This window comes from Thunnus albacares, chromosome 4 (genome assembly GCF_914725855.1).
Source record: "Thunnus albacares chromosome 4, fThuAlb1.1, whole genome shotgun sequence".
Lineage (NCBI taxonomy): Eukaryota > Metazoa > Chordata > Actinopteri > Scombriformes > Scombridae > Thunnus > Thunnus albacares.
This window is the reverse complement of record NC_058109.1, coordinates 4,833,802-4,856,291: the sequence shown is the minus strand read 5'-3', so window position 1 is coordinate 4,856,291 and position 22,490 is coordinate 4,833,802. Positions and strand designations below refer to the sequence as shown.

General features: G+C 39.2%; 1 protein-coding gene across 1 annotated transcript in view; it reads left to right on the top strand.

Moving 5' to 3' along the window:
- Window positions 1-22,256, top strand: part of ripor3 (RIPOR family member 3) — an 82,898-nt gene extending 60,642 nt beyond the window's left edge. The window contains exons 9-25 of the mRNA XM_044349627.1: window positions 81-124; window positions 1,281-1,406; window positions 1,622-1,767; window positions 3,965-4,091; window positions 4,793-4,953; window positions 5,120-5,386; window positions 8,038-8,134; window positions 12,090-12,356; window positions 12,464-12,609; window positions 12,699-12,864; window positions 13,479-13,608; window positions 13,847-14,011; window positions 14,365-14,529; window positions 18,121-18,323; window positions 19,541-19,624; window positions 19,729-19,819; window positions 19,917-22,256. Of these exons, the coding sequence (XP_044205562.1) occupies window positions 81-124; window positions 1,281-1,406; window positions 1,622-1,767; window positions 3,965-4,091; window positions 4,793-4,953; window positions 5,120-5,386; window positions 8,038-8,134; window positions 12,090-12,356; window positions 12,464-12,609; window positions 12,699-12,864; window positions 13,479-13,608; window positions 13,847-14,011; window positions 14,365-14,529; window positions 18,121-18,323; window positions 19,541-19,624; window positions 19,729-19,819; window positions 19,917-20,017 (2,486 nt within the window). The 3' untranslated portion in view covers window positions 20,018-22,256. The remainder of the gene's footprint in view (window positions 1-80; window positions 125-1,280; window positions 1,407-1,621; window positions 1,768-3,964; window positions 4,092-4,792; window positions 4,954-5,119; window positions 5,387-8,037; window positions 8,135-12,089; window positions 12,357-12,463; window positions 12,610-12,698; window positions 12,865-13,478; window positions 13,609-13,846; window positions 14,012-14,364; window positions 14,530-18,120; window positions 18,324-19,540; window positions 19,625-19,728; window positions 19,820-19,916) is intronic.
- The last annotated feature ends 234 nt before the right edge of the window (window positions 22,257-22,490 follow it).

Genomic DNA, 22,490 nt, shown 5'->3' with positions numbered 1-22,490 from the left:
CACACAGAGTCTCAGAGCAGTTTACAGGTTATCAGTGTCACGTTATCTTCCAAATATTTAACATGTGTTTGTACTTGCAGGTCTGATCGGCTTCGCTCGACTCTGCCCTGGAGACCAATACGAGGTGAGCTTTTCTAGTGAAAGACATTCATCACACATTTCAGCATCTTTTGAGCCCGGCGGTCTCACATGCTTCAACACAATGAGTAGACACCTTAACATGCAAATAAAACGAAAAGAAGTAGCTATAAACTACGGAAAATCTGGTTTTCCCACGTTTTGGTTTCATCCACTGGGATTTCTCACAGCATTGAAAAATGACATTTGACAAATTCAGCAGTAACATGTCTGTTTAGAAACAATGATGATCTATAGACCTCACTGTGAATCAGTGAGAACCAGTAAGGTGTGTTGATTATCCTGATTAACCTGCAGCATCGTTTCTGGGAAGTTACTTGTGATTCAGCGTTTGGACTCAAAGAAAAGTCTCAGTCTGTGGGTAGTCAAGCACATGAGAAAACTAGATCACACATGTTTCTTCAGCAAAGTTTATGTGTCAAACATTTGACTCTGATGAAAATCCATGTTAGTACCTGGTTTTGGAAAGTTACAGAAATTGACCCCACAATTCCAGTGTCGGAAAGGTGTGAAGGGAGGGGGCTGAAAAGCATAGTGGCAGCTTAACATGGTTAGTTTTCCTGTAAAACCTTCACAATGCAGAATTTACATTGTAAAATCACAGAAAATAAGAAATGTCAGCACCATTTTCCAAAATGCATTTCTTATGTCTGTTTAGTCATTGCAGAAAAATCCCTTTAGTTCTTTATAAACGACGAGTGCAAAAGGACAAAACAGCAGAGAGTGTGCAATCTTTCCAGAAAATGATTCCACTTAATTTTAAGACAAATGCATTCTCTTTTACTGACGACACATTTGCTGATTTCCAGGTTATGACACCTTCAGACTTACAGAAGTTCAAACTGTTTAAAGTGTTTTCTCCTGGGTTCAAGTACGGAGTGTTGTTGTTAAAAAAAAAAAGTTTTTTGTGCAATTTAGGTGAACTGGCCCTTTAAATGTAACCGTCATCGTTTTGTAACTTCAACAAATGTATCATAAGTATGTTGGAACTGAGTAAATACAGTTTCATTTTACTGAAAGCATATGACATGCAGTATTTTCATGTTCTTGATCTCTTTAACCCTCGACCTTAACATAACTTACCGATGTGTTGTGTGAGTTATGGTCGGTGATGTCATGTCTCGATGATGTCATGTGACCAGGTGGTGGTACGGCTGGGCCGCCAGCGTTGGAGGATCAGAGGCAGGATCGAATCAGACGACACACAGTCCTGGGACGAAGAGGAGATGGTCTTCCTCCCACACATACACCACAACTTTGAGATCAAGGTTAGAAGAGGAATATTTTTACTGATTTCAATGGGAACTTTAATTAAAGTCAGAGTACCCATAATTCCTTGCGTTTGTGGCAGTACACCAAAGTTTTCTCCTGTGACTTTTATTACGCTGACCTAATATCCTCTCCTTCTTTCCAAAAATTTTTGTCTCAACTGCACTGGAAGTGATTTGCGTAGATGTCTAATCCATCAGATTTCATCTTTCAGGTAATGGAAGCCAAGGGTTTGGGTTGGCTGCTGGTTGGCATGGTAACGTGTGCGAGCGCAGACTTCTTTGTGGTGAGGCCGCAGCTGATGTTGGTGGACGTCACGGAGCTGGGAACCATCAAACTGCAGCTGGAAGTCACCTGGAAGTAAGAACACGCAAACACATAAACACAAACACATAAGAATGACATAGAAAGACGGAAATAACAGACTACGTGATGACATAAAAATAACATCATAATGTAAAGGCGCGGTGGCATTTCCTCCAATGAGAATGAAATCAAAGATATTCCCAAAAAGAAAAGCACAATAACTGGATGATATGACGGGGGAATAGGTGTGGACAGCTGTGCAAGAAAATTAAATTTGTAGCGTAAAAATATAAGAATGTCTTTTCTGAACTTGTGTCTTGACCTGTGAAGTGTCCCGTATCCCTGCTGCCTGTGTGAGTATCATATTAACCGATGAATCACATGAATGACAAGTGCAGCTGGTCCACAATCCAATCAAACAGCCACCAGAAAATTTCACATTTTCTACCTAAACATACAAGAAAAATGGAGAGTGATGACATGACGGAGTGAACGGCTACTGTTGGAAAACAAAACGAATGAAAACACACAAAAAATACAAAGGAACATAAAGAAGCACAAAACATTTAACATAAACTAAATGATGAAACTGTGAAATCCACAAACACATCACTACAATTTAAATAAAAAATAGTAACATCCACATCAAAATACCAATTTCATGGCACAAATGTCAGTGAAGATTTCATTATAAACCCTGTTCCATAAGTAAATCCTAACCTGACCTCTATAAGCATCTTTCATTTTCATTTTCTGGCTACATTATTTACTTGAAGGACTTTACATGAATGCACACTGGCCCTGCTGTTATAGTTGTGTATGGACCTTTGTATTGTACCTGTGATGCAGCTTCTGTTGCTCTACTCTGAGCTGTTCTGGCAGAAGTCCCACCTTCTGAATTCCTCACAACTAACATGAGTTTGAGGGGGATGCATTCAGCAAATACCAAACAAGATTATTTTGCATCACCTGCAGTTTGTTCCTAAATTTAGCTGTGAAACGACCGCACAAAGCAGGACAAGCGGAATCCAAATGACACTGCATCGAGGATGAAAAGCCTTGTTTTGTTCTTCACTGAAATCTCAAACATCGTCCTTACAATACTGTCTTAAAAAACAAGGCCAAACACCAAACAACGAGATGTAAACAACAACAACAAATGATGTGTTGCAATATTTGAAATTCACGTCCTGCAGAATCTATTCTTATTGTTCTCTTCATTCGCTGCCTCTCTCCTCGCTGTACCTCTAACCTGAGCCAGCTGTCGCTGAGCAGCTGATTGAAAACAGAGTGTACACCAAATACACACACACACGCTCAGACACACACACATAGCAACACACGCACCCACACACTGCTGTGCCCTTGCACCATGACAGATCACATTTCAGGGTTTAGAGAAGCCAGGTGGAGGACTTTTCATGGATTCTCCTCAGAGAGATGGAAACTCGCACAAGGCTGCCGAATTCACACACACACACACGCACACACACACACACACACACACACACACACACACAGTATGTAATTCTGTAGAGCCCCTAAATGAGTCACATTTCAGTGATTTCCACCAGTGTTGCTGCCATATATGAACTTTATATCACCAACATGACAAATTGTGTTTAGCAATTACAGAATCCAGCTGTGGGCAGCAAGATGAGATGGGAAATGTGTTGTTTCAAGCTGGGATTGATGGGAGAAACGGATTTAAGTAAATGAAACCTCAGTGGAGACAAATATCAGTGGCTGCGCTGCAAAGTCCCCCAGGAGTGCATGTCTGAAACCAATGAATATGAAGCAGGATGTTGGCAACCTCCAACACAAGTGAAGTCAAGGCTCCCAAAAGACCAAAATGTCCTTTTACAGACACAGACTGATGATTGTACTCAATTGTCAATAAAATGAATAAACAGATCAATTCAGTGGACTCAGGGGCAATGGAAATTACACCGATCAGAACCATGAAACCACAAAATCTATGAATTTACATGCACTGTCACTAAGAAGTTGCAGTAAGTTTAGTTTTTTCACATGCTATATGCACACACCAGGATTTCCACAAAGGTCTTCAGAGTGAGGAAAGGTATTGAAATGTTGTGTTTGGAAAAGCATAAAAAGTTTAGAAAAGATATTCAAGATCAGTAGTATTTGCTGGTTTATTGTCAAATGGATGACATGTATTCAGTATGTTTGTGTGTAATGTTCATTTATATATGTGTGTCTAAATGTTTGTGTATATTTGCACCTGCAGTCCGTTTGACAGCACAGAGAAGATGCGTCCGCTGTCTGTCAGCAGGCAGTCGGTTTCCAGCAGAAAGAGTTCAGTTTACAGCTGGACGGCACCGAGCACCCCCTCCTTCACCGAGAAATACTTTATAGTGAGTATATACACACACACACACACTCAAGAAGACACTGCATTGAGTTAAATTCCCTTGGGACTTACCTAATCTTAACTATAACCACTACATGCCTTAACATTAACATTAAACCAAATCTTAACCCTAAAATTTAATGATTTACGTCATGAGGACATGAATTTTGTCCCAAAAAGGGCGCCGAGTTCCCACAGTGTGATCGTGTATGCAGCATAATTTCCCTACAACACACAAATACATGCACTCACACACACACACAAGAATAAATAGTGACAGGGTGGTTTGTAGCAGCTGAACAGAGAAGTACAGTCATTGCCAAGCACAAACATACATAGAGTATATACACAGATTTATGCATATACACCTACACTCATGCATGCTCTTTCATAACACACTATACTGCAATGCACATGTATTAGTAGCCATTATAACCATGGTGCATCTATGTGTTACTTTGCAACATCTCTTTTGGTGTAGCAACAGTGGATCAAAAATTAGCAGAACTAGTGTCAATGTGCATTTGATACTTTATGCTCTCTATAAATACTCTATGTATATGACTTCTATTTTTTTATTATTTCCACTTTGGCTAATTTCGATTTCCCTGAATCTCTTCATCAAGTGTCAGTCAGTTACAGCGAACCATTTTAAAGTTTGATATTTGCATCAATATGTGAGTCCCTCTTCTCTTTCCTCCTCAGTCGATGGTGCGTGAGCTGCGGGATCGAGAAGGTTCCCTCCCTTCACTGGTATCTAAAAGTCGTCATAACAGAGGAGGCGTGTCTCTGCTCAGCTACCTGTCCAACCCTTCGCACACCTCTATCACGTCACACCACAGCCCTCAAAGCCCTAATACCCCGAGGTAGGGAGTGCTGGTCGCTGGTTCTAATAACAAGTATGTTCTATAGTCTGATATAGCTTATGCTTCTGTGCCATAGAGCTCCATTGTTGTCCAAAAACGATGAAAAACATACTCCATCATAAATTAGTCGATCAAAATCAGTTTCATCTTTGTTTTTCCTCCACAGTCTCATGTGGACTCACAGCTACCCTTCCAGCCCCAGTCAAGGCACCAGTCTGGTAGGGAGCCAGACTCACCTGTCCCTGGGGGAGGAAGGATCCTCAGAGATCTCCACGGAGGAGAAGGAGGAGAGGAAGATGATGGATGAGAAGGAGGGGGAGGAGGAGGAGGAGGAGGAGGAGGAGGAGGAGGAGGACAACGAGGAGTGGGGAGAGTTTGATTCTCCATCCACACCAGCAGAGAGTAAAACATTTTCCCTGCCGGTTCTACAGAGGTGAGGATGACAGTTTAGATTGTGTCTATTATCTGCACTGGAATTGTAATTGTAAATCTGGGGCTGTATTCATAAAATATCATAAGACTAAAAGTAACCGAGTTAGGCGAGCTTTAGGAGAACTTTATGACTCCTCAGGTGTTGGAATAAGAGTAATTCACAAAGCATTTTAGTGCTGAAAGAAGCACCAAGGTCAGAAAAGTTAGAGCTACTCCAGACAACTCCCAAGTCACTAAGACCTGCTCACAAGGCGAAGGTAATGTGAAGGTAATGTAAAGGTACTGTGAAGGTAATGTGAAGGTAATGTGAGGGTAATGTAAAAGTAATGTGAGGGTAATGTGAAGGTAATGTGAGGGTAATGTGAGGATAATGTGAAGGTAATGTAAAGGTAATGTGAGGGTAATGTGAAGGTAATGTGAAGGTAATGTGAGGGTAATGTAAAGGTAATGTGAGGATAATGTGAAGGTAATGTGAGGATAATGTGAAGGTAATGTGAAGGTAATGTGAGGGTAATGTGAAGGTAATGTGAAGGTAATGTGAGGGTAATGTGAGGGTAATGTGAAGGTAATGTGAAGGTAATGTGAGGATAATGTAAAGGTAATGTGAGGGTAATGTGAAGGTAATGTAAAGGTAATGTGAGGGTAATGTGAAGGTAATGTGAAGGTAATGTGAGGGTAATGTGAAGGTAATGTGAGGATAATGTGAAGGTAATGTAAGGATAATGTGAAGGTAATGTGAAGGTAATGTGAAGGTAATGTGAAGGCAATGTAAGGATAATGTGAAGGTAATGTGAGGGTAATGTGAGGGTAATGTGAAGGTAATGTAAAGGTAATGTGAGGGTAATGTGAAGGTAATGTGAAGGCAATGTGAGGGTAATGTGAAGGTAATGTGAAGGTAATGTACAGGTAATGTGAGGGTAATGTGAGGTTAATGTGAGAGTAATGTAAAGGTAATGTGAAGGTAATGTGAGGGTAATGTGAGGTTAATGTGAGAGTAATGTGAAGGTAATGTGAAGGTAATGTGAAGGTAATGTGAAGGTAATGTGAGGGTAATGTAAAGGTAATGTGAGGGTAATGTGAAGGTTATGTGAGGGTAATGTGAAAGTAATGTGAGGGTCATATGAAGGTAATGTGAGGGTAATGTGAGGGTAATGTGAAGGTAATGTAAAGGTAATGTGAAGGTAATGTGAAGGTAATGTGAAGGTAATGTGAGGGTAATGTGAGGGTAATGTGAGGGTAATGTGAAGGTAATGTGAAGGTAATGTAAAGGTAATGTGAGGGTAATGTGAGGTTAATGTGAGAGTAATGTGAGGGTAATGTGAAGGTAATGTGAAGGTAATGTAAAGGTAATGTGAGGGTAATGTGAGGTTAATGTGAGAGTAATGTAAAGGTAATGTGAAGGTAATGTGAAGGTAATGTGAGGGTAATGTGAAGGTAATGTGAAGGTAATGTGAGGGTAATGTGAAGGTAATGTGAAGGTAATGTGAAGGTAATGTGAGGGTAATGTGAAGGTAATGTGAAGGTAATGTGAAGGTAATGTGAGGGTAATGTGAGGGTAATGTGAGGGTAATGTGAAGGTAATGTGAAAGTAATGTGAAGGTAATGTGAAGGTAATGTGAAGGTAATGTGAGAGTAATGTAAAGGTAATGTGAAGGTAATGTGAAGTTAATGTGAGGGTAAATTGAAGGTAATGTGAAGGTAATGTGAGGGTAATGTGAAGGTAATGTGAAGGTAATGTGAGGGTAATGTGAGGGTAATGGATTTTGTAAACATTCAGTGATAATGATAACTTTGTAAAGCATATTAGTATCATATCAGTGAACCAAAATATTAAAACAACTCAATAACACCAGAGATGATGGTTTACACATCTCTCCACTACATGGAAAAAATGCAGTTTGGAGCGCTGATGAACCTGGAAAATAACTGCCGTCTGTCAGAATGATTCATTAAGTCTAATATACACTCTTCAGGTTCTGTTTTATTTAACAGTTGAAGTGAACATTAAATAATCACCAACTGGGGACAAATGAATAAACTAGAAAATGCATTTCCTGTGGAAAATGCGTCATCAACATGGTGTTTGATGTCAGATACAGTCTGCTTGACAAGTCAATATTTTACTTTGTTTCACGGATGACATTTGTGTATAAAATATTTGTTTTGAGGCTAGTAACACAGGAAATACGGGAGGCAGACAAAAACTTTGAAATTGGAATTAACTACTGATTATCACCACTGCAGACAGTTTTTTCCTTTATGTTCCTGTCAGTTTGTTCATCTTATAACTGTGTTTGACAAATGTTGTCATGTGTTACATTCACATAATCATTTTTTATTTCACCAAAACACCTGCAGTTTGAGCACAGATCATTTGGCCTCTTTAAAGCTCTGTTATTTGTCTCATTTTGCTTGTTAAAACTCACAGATCAAAGTGTAACAATGTTTTATCTTTATGGACAAAACATGCTGTTAAATGTCCATTAATCAAAAAGGATCCACTTTTGTAGCAATGCTTACAATTGTTTTCACATTTTTTTGTGGGGGTTTTTACATTTTTCATATACCACCATACAAAATCCTGAAATAATAATACCGCTTTGACCTTTACTCTTTCTCACATGAATAAGGATGATATATTTGCTACTACAGGTCCAGCACTCCTGACATCCTGAGAAAAAACACAGCTGGAGAACCAGATGTTGAGACGCACAGAGCAGCCCTAGAACAGGACAGCGTCAGCGTGCAGGTAAAAAAAAATACCCCTGAAGGCTCCACTCGTCATGTACAGCTTTGAAGAAATTGAATTAAACACCTCATTAAAAACCTGATTCAAATTTAAAAAAAGCTAAAGAGAGGATCCTTCCCTGATGTGTGAGGAAGCATCTGTCTGATTAAAGCGTCATCGATTAAAGGGCAACACACACGCATCAAAACAAAACAGTTCTGGAGACGCACCAATTGTTTTACATGTATGTGAGGCCAAACTCAAGTTCAAGTTTATTTAATTGTCATTATAACCATATCCATAAAAACACAACACATGGCAGAATGAGAAGTCGTTCCTCAGAGAATCAGGTAATAATAATAAAAAACATACAATTAAATAAAACATGACAGAAAAACATATGTCAGTGCTTAAATATATACACACTCAGGTAGTGTCTTGCATCAACTTTTCAGAAGAGCAGCAATTTCCCAACACATCCAGTGACACCGCTGCTCCTGCTGTCTGCTGGTCCTGTGTGGATTTCACACATTATGTGTCGGGACACTGTGTGAGGCGGCCGCCGTTTGTTGCTCTTCAGACACTGATGCTTCCTTGTTAATGACTCTGACCTCTGACCTTGACGAACCTTGCCTTTAGTTTTTCTAGTTATATATTTACAGGTGGGCTTAGAAGTGGTTCAGTGGCCTATATGTGCTCATTGGCTTACATACCCTGGTAGAACTGGTGAAATATTGGCCATTTTTTGGAAAATATGACTGATCATGCTGAAAGCTTTTGTTTTATTTAGGGATAGTGGTCAGGTGAAGACATTTATTTTCACATAATTGTGTTTGCCCTTTTTAAATCATAATGATAACTGAAATCACCTAAATGGCCCTGATCAAAAGTTTTTTTTGTTTTTTTTTTAACCTTTTATTTGTGAAGATTTTCAAATTAAGTTACATTAAGTAAGTGACAAGGAGACATTGACAAGTAAATAAACAATAATGAGGAAATAAAGGATAAGAACCACCAGTGACACAGATATATATATATATATATATATATATATATATATATATATATATAAAGGGGGAGGGGGTCAACAGTCACAGTAATGCCATCTGCTCCACTGTACAGCTGTCCATATTATCAAAGAGGTACATGAGCAAGATAGGAGGGTAAAGAGAGTATCATTGGTCCTTCATGTGCTCCAGCACTGGACTCCATATCCTGGAGAACTTCAGAGTGTTACCAGAAAGTTCATATCTCAGTCTTTCCACATGCAGGATGCTTATGAGTTCCTTCAGCCAGGTCTCAAACGTGGGAACTAGATCAGACTTCCACAGTTTCAGGATACATCTCTTGGCAATCATCATACCATGAATCAAAGCAATACGTATGTTACAATCCAAATTTTTCAAAGTGTTGGAGTGTCCTAACAGAGCAGTTTCAGGGTCTGGTGTTATAATGATGTCACCCCTGATCAAAAGTTTACATACCCTTGAATGTTTGGACTGATAATAAACACACAAGTTGATACACACTGCTTTCAATGGCTATGAAGGGTAATTTTCCACACCTGTGACTTGTTTGATTGTAATTAATGTCTGTGTATAAATAGTCAATGAGTTTCTCAGCTCTTGAGACTCCTGCACATTTCATCCACTGGTACTAAGCCATGAGGAAAGCAAAAGAACTGTCAAAGGACCTGTGAGAAAATGTAGTTGAGCTTTATAAATCAGGAAAAGGATATAAAAAGATATCCAAAGATTTTAAAATGTCAATCAGTAGTGTTCAAGCTCTGATGAAGACGTGGAAAACTAAGTGTTCTGTTGATACCGAGCCACGGTCAGGTAGACCGACATAGATTTCAGCCACAATTGCCAGGAAAATTGTTCAGATTGCAAAGGAAAACCCACATACAACTCCAGCTGAAAGTCGCATGTGGCTGTTTCAAGATGCACAATAAGGAGATACTTGAACAAAAATGGGATGCACGGTCAAGCTGCCAGAAAAAAACCATTAGTGTCGCAACGCCACAAAACAGCCTGCTTACAATACGCCAAACAGCACCTAGACACGCCTCAAAACATCTGGAACAAAGTTATTTGGAGTGATGAGACCAAAATTGAGCTTTATGGTCACAACTATATACAATATGAATGATACACATCTTACAGATTCTGCCAGAGTATAACTGTATATATTTTACCTTGAAGGAGAAAACCTAAAAAGAGAAATGATTGATTTGGATTTTTTTAATGGCTTGTAGAATCTGCAAACTGCTCTCTGCTCTTTGTCAGATCTGATTGATGCCTGAATAAGAAAATAAAAGAAACAATGTGGGAGCAGAGAACAGGCTGCAGATCGATGCACGATGTTGGATATGTGTTTTTTTTTTCTCTCATAATAATAAGAAGCCAATATTGTCTGGTCTAAGAATATCTAATAATAACACATCTGGCACAATTTCAAATGTACCTACTATCTGCAGTGGAATTGTAATTATTGATGAGAATCAGTTAATTTGCAGCTAGAGTGATTATTTTCTTCTCTTGGTTGAAATCTCTTGTAGCTTGTCTCTAGTCTCTAGTTCTCTTCTCTTACTGTCACATCTTGTTAAATAAACAAAACAAAACAGCGGCACTCACTGATCCATCTACTTATGTTTTTTTAATTGTGGACAGAAACGCTCACGGCTGATGATTTCTTCACGCTGAAACGTCTCCATTTCTGTTGTTTCTGTCCATAATTAAAAAAAAACATAAGAAGATGGATCAGTGAGTGCCGATGTTTTGTTTTGTTTGTTTCATCTTTACCACAACGGTGCGCCCGATACTCTCTTAAGATTTGGAGCTGTGCGCACCGCTGCTTTTTACCACATCTCGTTAAATCCCTTCTTGTTTTAGTTTCTCGTTGTCTTTGCTCTTGTTTTCACATCTTTTGTCATCACTTCTCATCTCATCAAGTCCCATCTGGGGCCATATTTATCAAGCTTCTCAGAGTAGGATATCAATCCTAACAGGCCAAAAGTTCTCAGAGTGACACATTTTGGTCCTATTTTGTTCTTCCTACTTTTTATCAAATTTTTTAGAAAATCATTCCCATCTCAGCCAATGTTTAGGAGAGCTCCAGAGGAGTCCTCTAGGAGACGGTGCTCAGGCAGAGATAATCTGTGAGAGGAGAGATGTTTTATGAAAACTTGATGTGAATAAATGTATTGAAAGATCATTTTTACCAAAAAAAAAACAAAACAAACGGGGAGCATGCAGCTTTGCAACAGTGATATTGCACATGTGAGAGTGAACTAAATCCTATATTAACACATTCATGTCCCCCTGGCTGGATAGTGTAATAATTTCATTACAACTGGTATTTTTATAAGGTCTTAAGTCTTATTATGTACTTGAGCTGGAGATACACTGTTCACACGGTGCATTTCCCAACACTGTGTGACATTACAAAAATAATACTTTTCCCGTCATGTAGGGAACATAAGTTAACAGGAGGTGTAGTTAAAGGTGAATTGGACCGTGGAAGAGAAGATGTCATACAGTGGTGACCACAGAGCACAGTTTGCAACATGTGTCTGTGCAATATGTATAAGATGATGCAATATTATGGGAAAGGATGTGGTTGAATGGGGCTGATTTCACACAGTTGAGTCATTACTATTTCAATTTACTTAAGCGGCTGCTTAAGCTTTGTTTACAGTCTATGAAGTCTAAATAGTGTATATATCTATGTAAGACAACTACAACATGTCATCATAGTTTCTACGTTTTGGTTCTGAGTGTCGTTACACTCTCTCCTAACTGAGAGTCAGAGTAGGACGCTTCATAAATGAGTCTTAAGTCCTGCTCTGAGGTTTTCTGAGTATTTTTAGTCCTAAGTTAAGTAAGTTAACAGCGAGATGCCAGGGAGTGATTCTGAGAAGTTTGATAAATATCTCATCTCCTCTCCTCATTTATCTCTCTGACATTTCTTTCAGGACTCCCCAGAATGTCAGTCGTATTCGGCCCCGGCCTCCCCCTCACCACCCACTCCTCCGCCCCCAGCTGTAGCCCCCTCCTCGCCCACGGCAGCCGCTCCGGCCCCGGGGAGGCCGGGGGTGAGCGGCGCCCAGCGCAGGGCTCAGGCCCTCAGGCTGGGAGCCATGATAGCAGAGCTGGAGAAGACGTTTCGGAAACAGAGCTGCTCTGAGAAGGAGCTGAGAGCTCTGGACAACAAGATACTGCACCTGGCAACCATACTGAAGGTATCTGATGGATCTATACACATACAAACAAACAAGCACTCTGTGTGTTAGTGTTTGTATCTTCAGGCCCTTTAGCTTTATGAATGTGTGCACGTGTTCTCCTCCAGAACGACCTCTCCCTGTTGAGAAGCTCATCATCAGAGGAGACTCTGGCTGTCGAGGAAGTATTGGGCAGCTTTGACTTCCTGTCACATGACTTCAACGCAGATGACGACACTTCCTGTTTGGGCAGCATGAGGCTAAAAGACAGCGGGTGAGTTCACAGAATAATCAATGAAACGCTAAACATTCCTGTATTGTGAAACAACTCATCTCTCCTTTTTTTTTATTTTTATCCAACAGCATCAGTTCTCTCCAGCAGAGCACGCTGAGGAGTCTCGGCCTCCTCTCTCAGGACAGCCAATCAGCTTCTGAGGAGGAGCTGGTCATCACCCCTCTGACTTCTGGGAATTGGGGTCTTGACCAGGCTCTGGAGACTCACCTGGACATCTGCGGCATCCTGCTACAGGTGCAGTATGTTCCTGTAGGATGTCACGTCTGCAACACAACAGAATATTTTGTATTTATTTGAACTTTAATACAGTGTCACCCAAGATTTAAACGAGGAAACTGACATAAAACACCTTTTTATAAGAACACCAATTACAAAAATGTATATATATATATATATATATACACATATATATATATATGTCTCCCCCTTGTGCCAAGTCCTAGAACTTTCCTTCTTGTGCATATTCTGCACAATGTACACACTTTTCTCTTTTCTGTTTGATAACAATAATAATGATTTAAAATAAATGTTTTACGTGTCCTTCACATTGTGTGTTTTGTCTGTACAAAGCAAATCTCTAGGGGTGTTATTTTGCATCATGTGATCTTTTTCCTGTGCATACATCGCTTGTCTTCACATTAATGTTTGCCTGAGGAAGACCATGCAGGTCAAAACGTTGCGATAAATACTAATACTAAGAGGTTGCAGACGTCTCCTTTTCTTTTTTGCTGCTTCTTGTCCTGCATCCCACTAAGTTTGGGCGTGCAAACTATCCATCTTTTTTTGCTTTGCAACACGCAGGACAAACAGGGATCCACTGATCTAATGTGTTTGTAATGTTTCCTCAGATGATGAAAACGACTGACTTCAGCCCGTCTCGGAGGGATCTGCTGGAAGAAATGGCTCTCCAAGCTGAAGTCCTGGACAGAGTCAGCTGTTTGCTGCTAGAGAAGAATGACAACATCTCTGCCATTGACAGTTAGTGGAAGATTTATATATTGTCCACACTTAATACATGATAAGCATGAAATAATTCACAACAGGTTTTCCCAACTTATTTCTTTACACTTTGCACAAAACACTACAGAACTATCTTGTTTTTTATTGTTCTATTTTTATATGTTAAGCCTGTTCAGGTTCTCATGAGGTGTATGGATAAATTAAGGTGCAAATAAGATTTTTATTCTCCTCCTCTTCTTCTGCTCTTCCCCCTCAGTCCTCCCTAAAGCTCAGAGAAGGAGGGACACGCTGTTGTTTTGGGAGGAGTGTGTTAACGACAGCAGCTCGCCTTTCTGTTGCCACACCGACTGCTTCTCCAGGACGCTAAAGAAACGTTACACGCACAAGGTGAAGGCCAAGCAGCCCGGCCAATCAGAAAAAGGTACTAATGTTAATAAGCTCTTCATTCATTGTATGATACTTTTTATTCTCTCGACACATCTCATCTGCTTCTACTTTATTTTATAATTACCTACATTTCCCATGATGTGTTTCTGCAACTCAGATGATGAGCATTGACTTGTTGCATGTGCAGGGAGCCTGGTATGTGCAAGAGATGGAAAAAATACACCACCAAACTATAAAAGGCAAACATAAACTACTAAAGGCAGCGTTGAGGCAGTAATAGACGTTGGCTCCTGCACACTGATCAAACACTGCACCGACTAACTCGACCACAGGCGGTGTTTTTGCTCGCAGGCCGAGCTGAACGTGCTTTCTCTCCCTCCTCTGCAGTGTTTTCTCAGCTGCTGCAGCAGGTCCAGACAGCCTGCCGGGTGGTGCCCAGCCCTCGGCCCGTCTGCAGCCCAGAGAGAGTCACCCTCTTCCAGCTGTCGGTGTATCTGAAACGCTGGAGCATCCAGGAGCTGGGAGAACACATCTCACGCCTCTCCAAAGAAGGTACGGCTATACATTTAAAACTGAGATTTTACATCTGAATTATATGAGGACATAGTGTTAAAATGTCATATATTTTACTTTTATCTTTTCTTATCTTATATTTTTATAAAAGGGCATTAAAGGGTCAGATCATCCATATTAAAAAAAACTAAAAAGTGATATCTTTTGCAGTATCTTGTGCAGTCTTGTTGATTTCTTCCTCCACCCCAATACAATGGAGGTGTTTGCAATTTTGATTGTGCTGCTCAAAGCATGAACACTTTTCAAAGGGACTATTTCTTTGGCAGAAAGTAGTTCCACTGAAATGTCATTTTTTTTAATGCTGTGAGCACCACAAACTAAATCCCATCCACGTACATTGTATTGAGGTGGAGGCAGAAATCTCAAAACCAGGACAAATAAAACCATAAATATCTACTTTATTAGACCTTTAGAGCTAAGTATGAAAATATGTTTTTGTAATTAGGGTGAACTGAACCAAACTGGTGGACAAAACAACGTCAGTTAAACCGCTGCTGCTGTGTAACTGTGACAATAGTGGTTGCTATAGCAACTAAATGTTCAACCGTAACCAACTGTTGGCGGGAGATGAGCCGACATGAAGAAAAAACTTTGCAAAGGAAGTGTTCACAGCAGGTTGAAGCCCTGATTTTTGACTTGCAGGCAGCATTTTTACATACGTTCACCTCACGTTTTGGAACTTTGACCACGTTTAACATCCGACATCATAACAGGATATAAATAACAGAAAATCACAAGCATAACACGTCCCCTTTAATATCTGGTCACTTGTTCACTTTTAATTTCTGGGTAATTTTTGAGTAAATTCTAACAACTATGGTGTCACGTTTTGTTTACAACTTCATCAACAGTGTTTTGAGGTCATTACTGCTCTGATTCACGCCCATGGATTCTTCTGTGATAGCAGCTGAGGCTCGTGGGTATTGTAGTATTCTTGGCTGTCCAACATGCCAAAAAAATACTTGAAACCGGAGATCGTAGTATAAACCTAGTAGATCGTCACATTATCCAGGAGAGATCTGAGTTTCTATGTTCAGTAATATTGAGGAGACGGTTTAAAGAAACTAACAAAAAAGTTAGAAAAGCAGAGAAAAACAAAAATACTCAAATATCCGGTGTGAAAGAAGCAAAACTGTTTTTAAAAAAATGGCAGTCATAGTAAGAAGCTGATTGAGAAAATATGTTTTCTGGGCATTTAATGATTATAGACCAGCAAACAACACTGAACACACTGTATTAATTTAAAACTAAATCCATATTTATTTGTTTCTACTGTACTGAGTTCACAGGTGAAAGGTGACTCCTCCAGAGTTTGTGTATAAAGATATGTGCATGTACAGTGTGTGTGTGTGTTTTCTGCTGGTATCTGTTGAGTATTTGAGGAATGATATTCTGTTATAGTTCTACTAGAGAGCTTTAGGACCCGAGAACGTTCCAGAAATTCCAGCAAACTCGAGGCATCTGGTAGCTTGACATCGCCAGACCAATAAAACATGGTCTCACAGATTCGTCTGGTTCCCAGACTAGGCATCTGGATCATCTGTCTACATCACTGCCAACAGGTCACACCAAACAAACTGCGTGTGTGTGTGTGTGTGTGTAGCTGTAGAGGCTGCATCTCTGCTTAAAGGATTTCATAAGAGCCACATGATTCATCTTATTGCCGAGATATGATCAGATATGAACACCCTTCCTTCCTTCCTTCCTTCTTTCTTTCCTTCCTTCCTTCCTTCCTTCCTTCCTTCCTCTGGTTCCTCTCTGATGCTGACGTCTGCTGTTTATTAAACTGTTAAACCACATTTTGGTTTGCATAGCACGTCGCTTCTAAAACTGCTGGAACAACAACATCACAGCGTTTCTGTGAAGAAGTCGATCTGAGACGAATAAAAGCTGAAATAAATCTTGGCACTTGTTTTGACTCACTTTTAAGACCAAGCGGGGTGGAGTTAACAGCCCAGTGTAAGAGAGAGAGAGAGAGAGAGAGAGAGAGAGAGAGAGAGACTGCCAGAAAGGTTAGATCAGATTAAATTTACTTTTCTGAGATTTTCTGTAGAGATTTTCATTATCTTGAGTCTTAGGACATTAAAAACACAGGTAGATGATCGGCAAAGGACAAAAAAAGCAGCCCCACCTCCCAGATTAATCAATAATGATAATCTTTTGCTGCAGCTCTAATCAGATTATATATTCTCAATTAAATTATTAGTTGTTCAGTCTGTACGGTGACAGGAATCAGCTAAAAATTAAAAAAATTATGATTGCACTGTGTATGAGTGTTACTATTTTATCTAGATCTTGATAAATTGTTCCTGTTTTGTGCTGCAACATCAGCAGACTTATCAGTTTGAGGTTAAAGGAAGTTCAGCGTTATATTTATAAAGAGGAAAATGTAGAAATTAAAATTGGTTGGAGACAGAGTGAGACGTGTCATCTAGGGGTCAGTTGGACAGGATGTCTCCTGGACAGGAGGACTGTAAACAGACATGAAGTTATTTATAAGTCTGTATTTTGATAGATTAAGAAAAGAACTGTAACGCCCACTTCAGGTGTATAAAACCCTGTTGTAGGCGCTCCTCTTTGTAACCTCATCCTGTGTGTTGCACTGTGAAACACTTATACAAGACAATTAATTCTGTTAAATTTCGTTCTCTATTGTTTAATGGTCATTAAGAAGAAAGTTTTTTCACTTTTCTATGAGTCCAAAGTGACGTGTCTGAATGTCACTTTGGACTTTAAGCATTTTTGGTTGGAAAATAACTCAAATGATTAATTCATAACAACAACAGCTGCCAAATAATTTTCTGACAATCGATTAATCAATTACTCGACTATTTGCTTCAACCCAAACTCACATGTTCTCAAAAGCACTCAGAGTGTTTGTGAAACCTCCTTAATGATATAATTCATGCACAATATTTCATTTAGACATGTTTTTTTTTTTTCTAAAACAACAAATCATTTCTCAAGCAGAGTTTTTGACAGGTTTCAAGGATGATTTACACACTTACTGCTCATCATATCATTTGAAAAGCTGAAAATCTCAAACTTTGAGACCATAAATAACTCATTTGAAAAAACTAGACAAACGATTTGTGCCCAAGTTCACTGTGACTTATCGATCTCACTGTATTTCAGCCTGAATTCTTTCTAAATGTGCAACATCTGTCAGTCTGGATGTTTAAACTCATATTTGGTGACCCGTCAGATTCTGTCACCTGCAGTGTTGAAAGTAGAGCTCAGATCTTTAAGTAAAAATATAAATGCCACAATGTAAAAATACTTCATTACAGGTAAAAATCCTACATAAGTAAAAGTATAGAAGTATTACCAGCTAAATTTACTCAAAGTACTAAAGTAAAAGTACTAATTTTGCAGAAAATCTGTGACAAGAAGCCTCAGATGAAAAAAGGAATTTTGAATATCTACGATGCAAACTTCGTCTGCTGGTAAAGACCATAGAATATGATTGAAAGCTCCAGATCAGCTACTAAATGGACCTTGTGACGAGACTGTTCTCTCAACTAAATTAGGTGTGTTACTCATTCGTCGGTCATTCGTTATGTGTTTCAGAGTACATCCTGTCTGCCCTGAGGAGCCCTAAAAGGAGGCGGGGTTTAAATAAACTAAGGGGGCGGAGCATCTCGGAGCTCCTCCCGCTGGCGTGCACGCTGCAGACTCTGGCCGCCCTGCAGATCGACTCCAACCACAAAGTCTGCAAAGCTGCTGCCAACTGCCTCTGCAGAGCTGCAGGCTGCAAGGCCTTCAGGAGCAAAGTACATAAACATTAAACTGTCAGTGTTTTAACATTAATAAGACTCTACAGCCATGCTAGCAGCTTTATAAGGCTTTGAGCTAAATGCTAATGTTTACAATGAACGCTCACAGTAAAAAACTTACCATGCTGATGTTAAGCAGATGTAATGTTTACCATGTTTACCGGTTAGCATGTTAGCATGGTAGCACAAACACAAAATACAGGTGAGGCTGATGGTAATGTCATTAGTTTTTCAGGTATCTGGTCATAAATCAAAGTATTGGACATATTAAATTTTGGATGAAAACCTACTGAATCCTACAGACTGCAGAAGGGTCCGACTACAGACCTCATGTCTGTGGACTACAGGTCTGTGAGCCAATGGGAAGAGAGTAGGGTCCCCATACATGAGGTCTGTCACTTCCTAATTTGCCACAGAAGTATACGAGCAAACTTATTTTACGGTTAATTTAAATGCTTTTTGTTCAGAATAAGAAGCGAACAGTAAAAAATCTGCTACATGTGAAATAAAAATCCAAGAAAGCCACACACAGTGAAATGTTCAGGTTTTACTGGGCAGATATAAATGTAAAAACATCACCAGCACTTTATGTAACAGGTTGTATTTTTTCTGAATTTTTTTCACACTTAACACATAACAAGAACGAATATTTAGCTACTTTTTATGTGACAAAAACATGACTTGAGCAGAGAAATGTGACCCATTTGCAAATCTAGTCAAATAAAACTTGATGCACCTCACGTCTGGGGACCCTACTCTCTTCTGATTGGCTCCCAGACCTGCCGTCTCCAGAGGTGACATCTGCATTTGAACCCTCTTGACCTTGACCTGACCTTAGTGATCCTCTGACTTTTCCTCGAGCACCATCGTCAGATCAAATAATCTGTCCAGTATTTTGTTTAATGACCAATTACTTAGACAAAACTAATGACATTCCCATCAGTCTCAGCTGTTTGTGCATAATGTTAATTACTAAAAGTTAGCACACTAATGAGTAAAGTAAACATTATACCTGCTAATCATCAGCATGTTAGCGTTGTCATTGCCGAGCTGCTAGCGTGGCTGTAGACTCATAGATATCTCTGACACACAGCAGCTCAGGTATATCTGCAAATTACAGCTTCCCTCTGTGGGTTTAACAGTAAGTGCAATGATGCAGCTACAACAACAATAATATCACATCTCTCTCATTTCTCTCTAACCTTCCTCTCCAGGCGGTAGTTTACTACACGGAGAGTCTGAAGAGCACTAATGCTCAAACCCAACAAGGCTCCTGTCTGGCTCTTAAATGTCTCAGGGTGAGCAACACGTATTACACAAACTCTCAGCAGACACAGAAATACTCACGGAAATATCACCTGGTACTCTATCAAGTTTTGATATGTGTGTGTGTTCTTGCCAGGCGACAGAGAGCGTGGACCACATAGCAGATCTGTGGAGATCAGCGGATGAAGATCTTCGCAGCGCTGCCAGAGAGACTGTCCTCTCTTTTGGTACAAACATTCATTAATCTACAGTTTTTTTAAAAATGTATTCATAATTCAGCTGTTCAGTTTAAGGTATTTTATTCTTTTTCTTCTTCATCTGCAGGTAAAAAGGGGTACCTGGCCTTCCAGCGGATGGACCAGCTGTACACTGAGATGCAGGAGGAGGCTTACCAGAACCAAGAGACTGAGATTACGATCCTATAAGTAAACAAGTCTGGACCTAAAAGAAGCTTGTGGGTCTTGTATTTTTCTGGTTTGGACCCAACATGAAGAGTCTCAGTGATCCTCCTGAGCGTCGGGGCGAGAGACTAAAATTAAACCCAGTTTGTGTGTTTGAGTTGGATAAAGTTTATACGCCGGGAAGAGGCATCTACCTTCACAAGAAACGATACCAAAGTGCAGACGAAGATGTTAAAGATGACTTCAGCTTTCTCTGGATGGATCGCTCACTCGCTGATGTTTAGGGACCGTTTGGATTTTATTCATCCTGCGGACAGAGAAGTGACTGTACCTGATAAGTGAATTTATGTTGGGTGGTAAAAATGCCGACATGCAGGATCTCCTAGGGATCTCCAGTGTAGTACCTCTTAGTTATTTAAAGGACGGGTTCACAATTTTTCAAGTCTGTCTTTAAACAAGTAAGGAGCCCAAATAAACAGTGAAACATGTTTTTCTTGCCATAATGATCATCCACAGTCCTCCTTCTGTATAAAAATGTATTTAAAAGTTTATCTGAAGCTAATATGAAGCTTCCAAATGAGTCAAATCAAGTAGATATATTTCAACATTACAGTCTTTTTAGTGCCAAAGTCCCTCTTTTTGTTACTATACTTCCACCACAGTTGTTTTAAGACACACTTGAAAAACTGTGAATTTATCCTTTAACTCTAATGTGATGTCTTGTGCAGCCTTGCTTTCAATAAGGTCAACAAATCCTCATGTTTGTTTTATTACAAAAGTGAAGGACAAATATTATTATTATCTCACATAATGGAGTGAAAGTGTGTGTTTGAGAGAAATATCACACAAAAACATTCAACTCTGAGGGACCAAATAAATCCTTAATAACAGCCACAAACAGTGATTCAAACCTCATAGAGGAGAAGTCCACAAATCTACCTGCAGCAGCTTTACTTTTCTCTCCGAGTTGTATTTACTTTCCTTTTTTTTGTTGTTGTTGTTTTTTTTCATCGGTTCCTGGACGTTTAGTGGAAGGAACATAAAATGGCTGCTGAAACGTTTCCGCAAACAGGAGCTGTGACATTCAGGGACACCGAGGGATTATCGTACAAACAACTCTGGCAGGCAGCCAAACAGCTTTTTATGAGGGTTTTTTTTTTTTACGCTTCTCTACTAAATCTGTTCTTGAGGATAAAATAGTAATATTTGTGAGTGAGTTAGTTTCCTGCTTTTGCAGATGATACGGATGATGCAGCTCTTCTGGATGTGATCTATGAACGTGTGGATTTGAAGTGTTGCCGTTTGCATCTGCATCGATTTAACTTGGATGTGACAATCAGCCGACATGTATGACACACTCTTATTACTGCTTGGTGAAGAATTTCTAGGAAACACATGTAACACTTTACTTTAAGTGTCTCTATTTAGCATTTAGAAGCACATATAAATGGTTTTAACACGTCATAATGTGGTTGTAAACAGAGATAAGTGTTTGTATAAGTGTCTTGTTTGCATCCATAAGTGGAGGCTGCTGTATAAATATATGAATATAATTAAAAAACACAGCTGTAATAATATAAAATATGTCTTCATAGAAGAAGTTCAAATACTCTACATTAGTAAACACTTAAAAATGTTCTTATATCTACTTATAACTACATTATAGTGTGTTATAAACCATTTATTAAATGTTTATATACTTCTTATAAATGCTAAATTGTGTGACTTTAAGTTCAGTGTTATTAACGCATGAATTAATGCAGGATGTGTCATAAATTCCTGTCGCTCATCATTAAAAAAAATGATCAAGTTACTATGAGTTTATCTGATTAGTTAGTTCACTTAATGGATCATCAGTTAATGAATTCACTTCATACAATAATTTATATGCCACCAACGTAGCTGTAATGATGAGAAGCCATGATTTACTCTCAATAGTCACTTTATTGATCGGGCCCATCATATACGGCCCCTTCTGTTAGCTTTAAAGCAACGATTAGCTATTAATCAGCTAATCAGTAATCAGCAACTATTTTGATAATCAATAATCATTGTAGTCGTTTTTTTTTTTAAAAGCAGAAATGCCAAATATTTGCTAGTTGCAGCTTCTCAAATTTGAAGCTTTTCTGTATTTCCGCCCTGAAGTCAAAGCAGTCGGTGCTGAAACTTTGCTGTGGAAGCACATGACCGAAGTCACATGACATAAATCCTGTGACGTCTCATGAAGTTGAGTGTGGTCAACATCAAACTGGAAGTTGACCCCCCAAAAAAGCAAGAGGTGAGAGAAAAGACGTATGCTTCAGCTTGATTTTAATGTGAGGGTATAAAATTTGAATGATTAATATATTGTACATATAAGTTATATATAAACATGTATGATGTAATAGTGTACCAAAATAAACATATATTGTTTTGGATTTATGTTTACATTTTTTTAAATCAGGACATTTTCTCAGTGTCTCGACATGTTTCAGGTAAATTGGAACCACAGAGATGC